Source organism: Alligator sinensis, unplaced genomic scaffold (genome assembly GCF_000455745.1).
Source record: "Alligator sinensis unplaced genomic scaffold, ASM45574v1 scaffold1013_1, whole genome shotgun sequence".
Lineage (NCBI taxonomy): Eukaryota > Metazoa > Chordata > Crocodylia > Alligatoridae > Alligator > Alligator sinensis.
In genome coordinates this window covers 114,909-127,953 of record NW_005843377.1, presented here as the reverse complement: position 1 = coordinate 127,953, position 13,045 = coordinate 114,909, and the positions used below count along the sequence as shown (strand labels likewise).

The window sequence follows — 13,045 nt, the reverse complement described above, 5'->3', positions numbered from 1 at the left end:
TTGTCTTTGCTATATTTCCGGTGTGCATTCATTCTGGTGCGCAGTTGTTGTTTGGTCTCTCCTATGTATTTTCCAACCTGGCATTTGGTGCATTGGATGAGATATATTACTGTCATGGGATTGGGTCCCCGGGGATGGCTATGACGCCCCTAGGGCTCCATGACCATGCCAATCTTGCCCAACAGGCACCCTTTTTCTCTCCTCCTGTGTCTTGATGTACTTATAATAAATAGGGAGGCTGCCCTCGAGTGTGTACTTGGACACGGTCATGATGGACTACACAGAACCCTGTAGGTTCTGCTCCAAAATGGAAGCCTCATGAGACACCCTCAGCCTTATGGGCTAGATGTGTAGCTCCAAACCACCCCTTTACCATGCCCCAAGCCTTGCAGATGGCATTCACACCCTGTCTCTCTCTGCGACCCCCTGGCGCTGGGCTCTCTGCAGCCTTTGTTGCTGCACTCTCTCTAGCGCTGGGGTCTGCTCACCCCTTATCGCTGTGCTCTCTCCGGGGCTGGGGTCCCCACACCGTAGCGGACCCTCAATGAGGCCTCCTCCTTCCCCAATAGCCTCAGCCCAATCCACCGGTAAAACAGCAACCTAGATATAAGCCCCCAGGCTACAACATAATATAAACAGTTCATGGTGTGTTCTGTCCCTTTAAAATGTCAAGCTTCCCCCCCAGCACTAAGTGCCTTGTAAGCCAGGGTACCTGTTGAGCTCTTGGAGCCCCATTAGCCTTAAGTGCAGCACATCAGGCAGCCACAGTGTCTCTGGGCGATTCCTTCCTGGAGGCTCCTTCCCCTTTGGCTGCTGAAAGAGAACTAACTCCTGCTGGGGTTTGTATGTGCCCAGGGCCCTGCCTTCTTCCAGTCAGCTGACCAGGTACAGGTGCAGGCTAATTCACTCGTTCTGGAGGTGCAGCTGTAAGATCCAGGAATGGTTCTGTTGTGGGGTATAGTAATTATGGGGGAGGTAGAGATGTGTTGGCAGGTTTTGCATTTCTTGTCATGGCATGGTCTGGATCCATTTGGCGTGTTCTTGGCCTGAGGAAGTTTGCTTCTGGTGATGTTAGCAAGGTTCGGTGCTTGTTTGAAGGATAGGATGGGTGGTTCTAGGAAGATCACTTTAAGAATTGGGTGTCTTTCTAGTATGCGTTGCAATTGTTTGAGGATTTTCCAAATGGATTCGAGGGAGGGATGATAATGTCATAACCAGCGGTGTACAATTTGTGTGTGTGTGTGGGGGGGGGGGGGGGGGGGGGGGGTCTTTGTAAATCCAGATTAGAACTGGTCTGATGCGTGTTTCCTTCTGTACAGCAGCAATTCTTCACACAGTATCTGGGTGGCTCTTTCAAACATGCGATCTCTCTCTCTGGAGGAGTGTCCTTGTTGGGTGAAAGCCTTTTTAAGATTGGTGAGGTGGTGTTCTCCTCAGTGCATCCCATGTGTTCCCCTCACTGCAAATTCGATGGTATCTTAGGGCTTGGCTGTATATCACAGCTTTCTTGGTGTGTTTAGGGTGATTACTGGTTCTGTACAGATATGTATGTTGGCCTGTGGGTTTTCTGTATAATGTGGTCTGTATTTTACCATTCTGGATACTGATCATCGTGTCTAAAAAGGAGATGTTGGTGCTGGAGTATTCAAGGGATATCTGTGCACTCGAACAGCAAATCAGAAGAGGGACCAACTTCTACTGGAGCAGTTGTACTTCAAAAAAGGAGACTAACTCATCACGCCACCACTTGCAAAAGTGAAATGACCCCTGGCAGACAGTCGGGTCCAATGCACAGGTGACACTGGATTCTATTCTTGCATCTGCTGCTCACTGAGCAAATGACCCTAGGCAAATTATTTCTTAAGAAGTGATAATCAGTTCCCCAACAGAAGTAATGCTTACCAAACTCTATAAGTAGTATAAGATGAGTGGAAAAAGAGCATTGTATTAATAAAAGTAAAGAATTACTTACAAATTTCCAGACTGTTGCATTAAAGTAGTACAATAATATCTTTACCAAAAACTAGATGCTAAAGAATAAATTATATGAATGTAAAATGATCAAAAAGACACCAAGATCCAATAGTACAGGAGTTCTCAAACTGTGGGTCATGACACCCCAGAGGGTCATGAGCAATTTAAAAGGGGGCCACAACCTTCCCAGGGGGTACGCATGGTGGCACAGGGAAGCAGTGCATGGCAGCGGCACTGAGTGGTGGATGACAGCAGCAGCTGCCGTGTGTGAGATTCCCATTCCCCGCTGCCACCATCCAGCGCTCAGAGTCGTGGTATCACAAAGTTTGAGAACCCTTACAATAGTAAATCTGTTCAAGGGGGTCAGTATCTTGGAATATAAGTAAAAGACATTGTTTTACACATATTTTCCGTCAGCGCAACACTTGAAGAATAAGACAATTCTTAGAACAGGGCAATTCTTAGAATATATACTCTACAGAGTTGTGACCAAAATATAGCTCATGGGCCAGATCCAGCCCACAGAGCCATCATCCAGCCTGCAGGGCTCTCCATGGGTCTGAGAATTTGGCAGCAGGGGAGCAGTGGCAGCGTTAATTGTTATTAATCCCAAAGCTGCAGCAATTAATGCTACTGCCACTAATCCTGATGCCATGTTTCCTGACCTGTGAGGAGCCCCATGCCTAGATAACAACTCTGCTCTGCATGACAGATGTGACCCATAGGACTGACCTCCCCCAAGAAGGGTGCAAATCTCACTCCCAAAAAAGGATGCAAATCAATTCCTACTCTACTGATAAGCTTTACAGTCAAAACACTCAGCTAATTTAAAGTGGGAGTCCAGCTAAACAAATGATAAAAATGAGCAAATCACATGGTTAAATTTTAGGGTCTAAAGTTTTGTTTGCTAAATATTTTATCAAACATTTAGACAACACATAACATTTTTTATCCTGAGATGAAAAGCCTAAGGATTTGAAAGCAAACTGATGCAATAATGCTACCATGTGGAACAAAAGAGTACAGCATTAAATGTAGCACTATCTAAAAACAGTCATCTCAAGCTTAACTAAAATTACACAATTCATTCAAGACTCATAGAAAAGAAAATTGAAGTAGGTCAATTTCTCAAGTTTTCAGTCTCCTAATACCTTCATGATACTTACTTTCAGAGACTAACTTACATGCTACTAGTTATGCTATTAGCAACCCCCCCCCCTTAAAAAAAAAACAACTGGTAAACAAAATGTTAAACCATATTCAGAAGTGTTTTTGCATACATGCTAAACTTGTTTTCATTTCTTTACAGTCAAATGAAATCGGAAGTTCCACATTAAGAGAAATTTTATGCACCTGTTCTTTATGAACACACAATTTTGTACAGCATTTCCCTCTTACTGGACTATTATCACCAGGAGTGACTAGGAAGTTTAAATCACCAGCTGGAATTCCTCAGCAGAGGAAATTTAAATAAAAACTATTATTTATCCACTAACATTTGTATATGACATGGGGAACATATCCACGTGTGTTTTAAATATATGTATTAATATATTACAAATTTTAGCTATTTAATACATCCTTATTAGCACTCAAAATATTTTTTTTCAAGTGAGGAACCTGTTATACCTCCCCTAAAACTAATCTTTATATACCTTTCTACTCTTCCTGGAAATCCTACACAACATGTAGGATCAGAACATGATGCCGATATGTGCTTGCCTGATGACATCACATTTGACATTAACTCCAGTGGAGCACACATCAGGAAAGGGGGTGCAGTGTTTAATATTTTTTTCCAAAGTCATATTACAGTTAAAATAAATGTAAAACACTGAAAGAAATATGACTTGACTTATCTCTCCATGCAGCAACATATTTGCTATGTCCACCAAAACAACAGTAATCATTAGAAACCTGGATTTAAGAAATTACCAGGGTGGATAAAATTCAACAATTTAAAAGAAAAATAAGTAAAAATCTGATTTTTTAAAAAATTTAATCGCATTCTTTGATTTTTTTGTTAAGATGCTTTTTAAAAAAAAAATCTATATAAGGACAGTTATAATTTAAAATATGTTAAAGATCAAAGATATCATCATGGAATAGGGATTACAGGCAGTCCTCGACTTGCAACTGAGTTAAGACGAACAGCATTTACCACATTAGTAAACTGACACCCTGTTTCAAGGTTCCAATGCAGGTTTCACCTTTACAACGCTTGACACAGCTGTATCCAGTTGCTAAGTCTGCTGGGGGAGGGACATGAGGAGGGCAGATCAACACCCCACAACAAGGGAGGGATTGTAGCTGGGGCAAGCTCCCAGCTGGGGTAGAGGGACGCGGGGAGGGGGTGGGGCAGCTCCTGCCGCTGTGTGCCACAGGTCCGGGAGAGCATGGGGAGGGGGTGGAGCGCGTGCCCCAGATCTGCATGGAGCACGCAGAGCAAGGGCTGCGCTCCAGGCGGAAGAAGCAAGGGCTGCGCTCCAGGCAGAAGCAAGGGCTCTGCCCTTCCACCGCTCTCCCAGCCAGGATTGGGGGGCACGAAACAGAACCACTACACTGCCCCAGAAAAGCAGCATGCAGCAGCAGAAACTGCCCCGGCCTCACTGGGTTTTGCTGCCAGCACTTCTGGTTTCACTCGCTGACCGGCCGCCAGAGGACCCCCTCTCCCCACACTCGACGGACCACTGAGGCATAGGCTGTGGAATGGGGTGGGCCAATTTTTAACATGTTAATTCAGCTAGCTAAGCAATTTTAAAAAATTGCTACACGTTTTTAACCAACATGACAATTGCGCGTTTGTGGGTTATATAAATTAACATGCTAAAAGTTGGTCAGGCCATGGCCCGGGTGGCCCACTCCATTTTGGGGCCTATGCACCCAGGGACTCCCCACTTCTCAACCAGCCGCTGGGGGTACACTGACCAAAAAAAGGTTGAAACATGCCCCTCTTCCCCCCCGAGTTAAATGAGTAGAGGATTGCTGGGAGTAGAATAGACCTGGCCAAAGAGGAGGACTACGGGGATAAGTGCAAGGAGGGAAGGGCAGAAGAAACAAAATAGAAACCTTTGGAGCAGAATATTCCAGAAGCCTTGAGGGATAAGTTTCCAAGTACAGCCTTTCTGCTGATTTGAGATCTAGCGAGGGAATAGTATGGTAGGTTTTCCCTTCTATCATGGCAGCAGGCTTGCCAGGCCATAAGAGACCCTATTTGGGAATATTTTAATGAAGTTCCTCTACCTGTGGGTAAGACAGGCATGCGTGCAAAATGGAAACAGTGCAATAAAGAAATGCAAGGCCTGGTTGCCTGAATGAAACATCATGAAAAGCACTCCTTCTCAAGAAGAAGAGACTTTGGAGATGATGAATAGAACAATGATTAAAATTGAGGCTTCCTGACCAGTAATTTAAATTTTGACTTAAATCAATTTGATTTGAATCAAATCCACCCTGGAAACTACAAAGTCCTGCTGTACAGAAATATCCTCTTACTCAGAGACGTTCAAGATGTACTTGTAGAGTAAATGACTATTTGTTAAGAATCCATAGTTCACCTTCTATAAGACTTCATTAAAAACAAAGTCCTTGCAATTCATATCTGTGATCTCAAACCTACAGCCCTTTGCAAGCAAAACTCTCAGTAAACTTCACCATGTATCATAAGACCCATTCATTTATGCTTTACCGACAAAGCATCCAATTAAGGCACCACTTCTGGTTGGTATGTATGTCCACATATTACACAGACTATGAAAATTTACAGGAGTAAAATTGTTCACTGACTTTAAAGATCCCAATACAAAATTTAAACTCATTCCCCATACTTTTCCTTCTCTCTCTCAAGGTTTTTACCAAATAAAAAAACCTTAAAGAATTCAGAAAATACTTATGTACAATGATTTTCACTACTGCTTTTTTCTGTATGGCTACAGCCATAAATTAGAGTATCTAACTCAAGAATGCAAAAAGAGGTTTTAGATTGTTCTTAAACAGTGATTAATGAAAGAACAGGGAATTAGAAGACTTAGATTAAGTAGGCACAGAAAGAACTAAAGAAAAGAATGTATTTTTTTTAATGTAAAAAAACCTTAGTTCTTCAAAATACCTATCACCCACATGAATCTACTGCAGAGAAGAACAGCCATTACTGATTTTTAAAAAGTTATTGAAGGCAGACAATTAAATAACTTACCTTTTTAAAAACTTTTCCAGAAGGCTGGATTTCATCTTCCTCTTTCAAGACTTCCCTTGTTCCCAGGAGCGTTTTGTCCTTGAATTTAGTTTTAGCATACTTGAAAACTTTGTCAAGCGTATCACATCCAGGATATAAAACTGAAGCTAAGCAATGCACGCTGTTAACAGATCTGTATGCACTACCAGGCTGGTTATTCACAGGTTTAGCTTTAATTTGCTTTGATTTTGCAATAGCTTGTCTTGAGCCAGATAATATGTACCATGGAATATATGTTATAAATGAATACACCAAGATTATAAAGTTTATGAAATGAAGAAGAACAGGATTGATGGTATGCTTTAGCTTCATTTTGGCTATTTCCAAAATGTGTAAGTCACAAGGAGAGTTGATTACATGGAGAACAATGAAGATCTGAAAGGGAAAGAAAAAGTGAAAAGTTAGGCTTTCAGAAGTTAGCTGATAGTCCTATTTAAATATATATTTTTATTATTAGTTTCTGATTAAAAAAAAAAAACAAAAACTTTGAGGGGAGCAGCACATCAATTTACTCATTGAATAGTTTAAGATAAACATCTACAACATTTTAATTTCATATTATAATATTTTTCATATAACATCTTGGATTAATTCCTGCCCAATTTTTCTGACAGCAGCTAATTTAGCCAATCATAATATCATGAGATCCATGCCTAGAGCTTAACTTGCAAACTTCAACTCCTTCACCAGTGAGCTATCAACCTTCCTAAAAGCTTGAGTAGCAACATTCGCTGCTCCCCACACATGAATTATAATAAAAAACCCCAAACCCAAAACCTAATTCATGAATAAATCACCCAAGTCCATTAAAAGCTGTATTTGGTGGACACAGCAAAGATCTGCTCCATGGATCCCAAAACAGGTGCATTGAATTCCTTTGTAGGATCCTGTCGGCAAAGGAATGTAACTGTTTTCTATATGTGAATATACTCCATGACATGACAGGATTTCATTCTTAGTTACTGTATACAAAGAGTGCATTTGTATTATAAACATGGCATTTGACATAACGATAAAAGATGGAAATTCTAACCACACCATTCCAAACTCAGAATAAAACCCTGGTCCATTAAGAAGTCAACAGAACTTTTATCACTGAACAAAAACCTAGTCCCATTTAAGCCCGGTGTGGTTCTTTTTTAATATACATCATTTTACTGCTATTATAGAATCATAGAAAATTAGGGTTGGAAGGGAACTCAGGAGGACATCTAATTCAACCCTCTGCACAAAGCAGGACCATCCCCAACTAGATCATTCTAGACAGGGCTTTGTCAAGCCAAGCCTTAAAAATCTCCAAGGATGGAAATTCCACAACCGCTCTAAATAATTTGTTCCAGTGCTTCACCACCTTCCTAGTGAGAAAGTTTTTCCTAATATTCATCCTACATCTCCCTTGCTGCAACTTGAGACCATTGCTCCTTGTTCTGTCATCACTGAGAACAGTCTAGCTCCATTCTCTTTGGGACCTCCCTTCAGGTAGTTGGAAGGCTGCTATCAAATCCCCTTTGTCTTCTCTTCTCTAACCTAAATAAACCCCGTTCTCAGCCTCTCCTTGTAAGTCATGAACCATTTTCATTGCTTTCTGCTGGACTCTCTCCAACTTGTCCACATCCTTTCTATAGTGGGAGGGTGGGGCAAAACTGGACACAATACTCCAGATGTGGCCTCACCAGTGCAGAATAATTGCTTCCCTCCATTTCCTGGTAATGATCCTACTAATATAGTCCAGTATGCTGTTAGCCTTCTTGGCAACAAGGGCACGCTGCTGACTCATATCCATCTTATTGCCCACTGAACCCCCCAGGTCCTTTTCTGCAGAGCTGCTACTTAGCCAGTCAGTCCCCAAGCTGTAGAGGTGCATGGGATTCTTCTATCCCAAGTACAGCACTTGCACTTGTCCTTCTTGAACCTCATGAGATTTCCTTTGGTCCAGTCCTCCAATTTGTGTACATCATTCTGAATCCTATTCCTATCCAGTCTGTCAGCTACACCCCCTAGGTTGGTGTCATCCTCAAACTTACTGAGGGGGCAGTTCATCCCATCTTCCAGACCATTAATGAAGATGGGCCAGGGGGGCAGGGAACGGAGGTCCCCACACCTGTCCCACAGGCGCCTGTCTTAGGGTCTTGGAGGGGCAAGTGAGGGAGCTCCAAGAGGAGGTTAGCAGGCTAAGGGGGATCAGGGAAGCAGAAGACAAAATTGACAGGTATTTCCTTTCCCTGCAGGGCCAAGCACCAAAGGAAGAAGAGCCCTAGGAGGTACCCTCCACAGCAGAATGGCAGAAGGTCCCCTCCAGAGCCAGGGCTGCTCATGGTGGTGCAGTACCAGCTTCCCCAGTCCAGCTGGGGAACAGGCATGAGGCCCTGGCGACACTGGAGTAAGAGGAAGGTGAGGAGGCAACCTCTGTTGAGGAGGTCACTCCACGCACAGAACAGGCTTAAGGAGGCAAGCTGACCCGAAGAAGAGACACCAGGTACTCGTCATAGGCGACTCCATCCTGAGAGGAACAGAGGGTCCGATCTGTCGCCAGTATCCCATGACTCACGAGGTCTACTGTCTGCATGGAGCGCAGATTCAGAACATGACGGAGATGATCCCAGCCCTCATCTGGCCCACTGATTACTACCCCATGGTCCTAATCCATGTGGGCACTAATGATGTGGCCAGGAGCAGTCTAGATCACCTGATGAAGGACTACCAAGCTTTGGGTGGCAAGCTAAAGTAGATAGGGGCACAGGTTGTCTTCTCATTGATCCTTCCAGTGAGTGGACGTGGAAGATGCCATGAGACCTGCATCTCAGATGTCAACTTGCGGCTTCGGGAGTGGTGTCTCGCAGCGGGCTTCGGCATTCTGGACCACGACCCACACTTCAAAACAAGACATGCTCGGGTGGGATGGGCTCCACCTCTTCCCCCAAAGGTAAGCGCGTGTTCTCTTTCAGGTTGGCTGATCTCCTCCGGTGGGCTTTAAACTAGGCTCGTCAGGGGAAGGGGAGGAAGAGGACCAAGGGAGCCACGGAACACCGAACCAGAAGACACCCTCAAGAACAGCCCAGCCAAGACAAGTGATGACCACAAAAAATACCCAGGTAAGACACAGGGGCGCAGATAGTCCTGGGATTGGGTGGAAGGCGCATACACCCTCAGGAGGCCTTAAATGCCTCTACACTAATGCTCGTAGTATGGGGAGCAAGCAGGAGGAACTTGCCCTCCTGCTAGCTAACACATACCTGGACATAGTGGGGCTCACTGAAACTTGGTGGGATCCAACACACAACTGGGTGGTAAACATCAAGGGCTATAGGCTGTATAGGTGGGGTAGAACAGGGAAGAAAGGTGGGGGTGTGGTGCTGTATGTCAAAGAGCAACACACATCCTCTGCAAACAGCATTGGGTCTGAAGTAGGGCAAACTGAGGTGCTCTGGGTCAGAATACAAGGGGGTCGGAGGGAAAGGGACCTAATGGTGGGGGGTCTACTATAGGCCACCTAACCAGGGGGAAAAGCTGGACCGGGAATTCTCTGGTCAGCTCGTGGAAGCAGTCAAGTCAAGGGACGTGGTCATCATGGGTGACCTAAACTATCCGGACATCTGCTGGGAAAAGCCAAATTACAGTACCTCCACCTAACCCATGAGGTGCACAGTCCCACCAGGGGAAATGCCTTGTTGGACCCGGTCCTGGCCACAGGCAACGACCTGGTGAGGGGACTGCAGGTGCTTGACCACCTGGGCGATAGCGATCATCGCCTACTGGAATTCACCATCCAGTGCAGGGTGTCAAAGGCCCACAGAAGACAGCAGCCTTGGACTTCAGGAGGGCGGATTTCAATGAGGTAAGGAGACGAGTCAGGGAGGCACTGAGGTCTCAGAGGGGAGGGGAGTTGGGAGTCCAAGAAGAGTAGTCATTCCTTAAGGAGATGATCCTCTCCAAGCCGAAAGGGTGACAATCCCCACGTGGATCAAAGGAGGTAAGAGCGCTCAAAAGCCCCCGTGGCTCACCAGAAGCACCCAGGAATGTCTCAAAGCCAAAAAGGCAGCGTACACCCAATGGAAGGGAGGGGCCATCACCAAGGAGGAGTATACCTCCATTACTCGAGATTGTAGGGGGGCTGTTAGGAAGGCTAAAGCAGAGATGGAACTGGGACTAGTGACCCGGAAAAGGATAACAAGAAGTCCTTTTTTAAATACATAGTGGGTAAAAAGAAGGTACCAAGTAATGTGGGGCCTCTGCAGGACACGCTTGGTAAACTGGTGGTAGCACCAGGCGACAAAGCTAATCTCTTTAACAGTTTCTTTTCTTCCATTTTTCTGAGCAGGGACAGGGACATCTCCCCCCCCCCGGGAATCTGGACAGACCCAAGGGAGGTGCAGCCAGGCCCAGGGTTAGTGAGGACCTAGTCAGGGAACTTCTGGAGGGACTAGATATGTTCAAATCAGCAAGTCCTGACAATCTCCACCCCACAGTGCTGAGGGAATTAGCAGGGGTCATTGTGGGACCCCTGGCACAGCTTTACCAGCACTCGTGGTGCTCTGGCGAGGTGCCGGAAGAATGGAAAAGGGCCAGTGTGGTCCCCATTTTCAAAAAAGGGAGGAAAGAGGAGCCAGGAAACTATAGGCCCGTTAGCCTTACCTCGGTCCTGGGGAAGCTGTTTGAGAAAATGATCCAGGATCACATCTGCAAGGGACCAGTAGGGGAGATTATGCTTAGGGGCAATCAACATGGGTTCATTAGAGGCAGGTCTTGTCAGACCAACCTGGTGGCCTTCTATGACCAGGTCACAAAAGCCTTGGACGCAGGTGTCACAGTAGACATAGTCTTTCTGGATTTTAGGAAGGCCTTTGACACTGTCTCTCACCCCATTTTCATTAAAAATGAGCGACTGTGGTGTCGATGCCTACACAGACAGATGGGTCATAAATTGGCTGGAGGGACGCACCCAGAGAGTGGTGGTGGACGGGTCATTTTCGACCTGGAGGGATGTGGGCAGTGGGGTTCCCCGGGGCTCGGTCCTCGGGCCCGCACTGTTCAATATCTTCATCGGCGACTTGGACAAGGGGGTGAAAAGCACCTTGTTCAAGTTCGTAGATGACACTAAGATGTGGGGAGAAGTGGGCATGCTAGAAGGGAGGGACAGGCTGAAATTGAATCTGAACAGGTTACAGAGGTGGGCGGATGAGAATACGATGGGTTTCAATACGGACAAGTGCAAGGTATTGCACCTGAGGAGGAAAAAACAGCAGCATATCTACAGACTGGGGAACTCCCTTCTTGTCAGCACAAAGGTAGAAAAGGATCTTGGAGTCACTATTGATTCCAAGATGAACATGGGCCGCCAATGTGGGGACGTGGTCAGGAAGGCTAACCGCACCCTGTCACACATCCATAGTTGCATCACGAGCAGGTCCAAGGAGGTGATCCTCCCCTTCTATGCAACATTGGTCAGGCCGCAATTGGAGTACTGTCTCTCCAGTTCTGGGCGCCGCACTTCAGGAGGGATGTGGATAGCATCGAGAGGGTCCAGAGGAGGGCCACTCCCATGATCAGGAGGCAGCAGGGTAGGTCCTATGAGGAGAGACTACGGGACCTGAACCCGTTCAGCCTCCACAAGAGAAGGCTGAGAGGGGATCTGGTGGCCACCTACAAACTGGCCAAGGGGGACCAGCAGGCAATGGGAGAGTCCCTGTTCCCCCGAGCACTACCAGGAGTTACAAGGAATAACGGCTATAAGCTGAGAGTAGGTTCAGGCTAAACATCAGGAGGCACTACTTCACAGTCAGGGTGGCTAGGAGCTGGAACCAACTTCCTAGGGAAGTGGTGCTCGCCCCTACCCTGGGGATCTTCAAAAGGAGGCTAGACAATCACCTTGCCAGGGTCGTTTGACCCCAGCATTCTTTCCTGCCCATGGCAGGGGGTCGGACTTGATGACCTTCTGAGGTCCCTTCCAACCCTACCAACTATGAAACTAAGATATTGAATAAAACCAGCCCCAGGACTGACCTCTGGGACACTCCACTTGATACTGGCTGCCAGCTAGACGTTAAACCATTGGTTACTACCCACTGAGCTCAACAATCCAGCCAGCTTTCTATCCACCATTCATCCCACCCATATTCCTCAGGTTGCTTGCAAGAATGCTGTGGGAGACCGTATCAAAAGCCTTGCTAGAGTCAGAGTACATTATGTACAATGCTTTTCCTGCATCCACAGAGCCAATCATCTCATCATAGAAGGCAATCAGGTTGGTCAGGCATGACTTACTCTTAGTGAATCCATGCAGACTGTTCCTCATCATCACCTTCTCCAAGTGCTTAGCAATGGATTCTTTGAGGACCTGCTCCATGATTTTTCCGGGGACTGAGTAGGGGTGCACCAATAGATTTTTGGGGCCGATACCGACATCTGATTTTTAAGGAGGCATATCTGCTGATACTGATCCAATTTCTGATACAGCGTGGAGAGCTGCCTCCATCTGGTAAGTCTGTTGTGCTGGAAGGGGAGGGAAGGGGCATAGGTGGGGGCGAATCAACCCCCTCCCCCGTGATGAGGGAAGGGGCAAGGACAGTAGCTGCCCAGCCAGGGTGGAGTGCAGCGGCTCCCACTGCTGCTTGCACTCCGGGAGGGCAGGCAGAGCACGTGCCCCCAGATTTGCATGGGGTGGGATGGGCAGGCTGCAACTGTGGGCTGGAACCAGGGCTGCACCAGGCTCTTCTTGCCCAGGGCTCGGTTCAGGCTGCAGGATACAGAGGGGGCTGCAACCACCCCAAATTTTGCTGTAGCTCCCTCCCAGCACAGCCCCAGCTCTTTCTGGTGCATGGCAGCTTAGCCCTGGCTCCA

General features: G+C 46.3%; 1 protein-coding gene across 1 annotated transcript in view; it reads right to left on the bottom strand.

Moving 5' to 3' along the window:
* LOC102380382 (acyl-CoA synthetase long chain family member 3) overlaps positions 1–7,026 on the bottom strand; it is a gene marked incomplete at its 3' end in the record, with an annotated part of 55,770 nt that extends 48,744 nt beyond the window's left edge. Inside the window, exons 1-2 of the mRNA XM_025195043.1 lie at positions 7,006–7,026; positions 6,170–6,583 (exon numbers count right to left, since the gene is read on the bottom strand). Of these exons, the coding sequence (XP_025050828.1) occupies positions 6,170–6,520 (351 nt within the window). The remainder of the gene's footprint in view (positions 1–6,169; positions 6,584–7,005) is intronic.
* Positions 7,027–13,045: the final 6,019 nt, after the last annotated feature.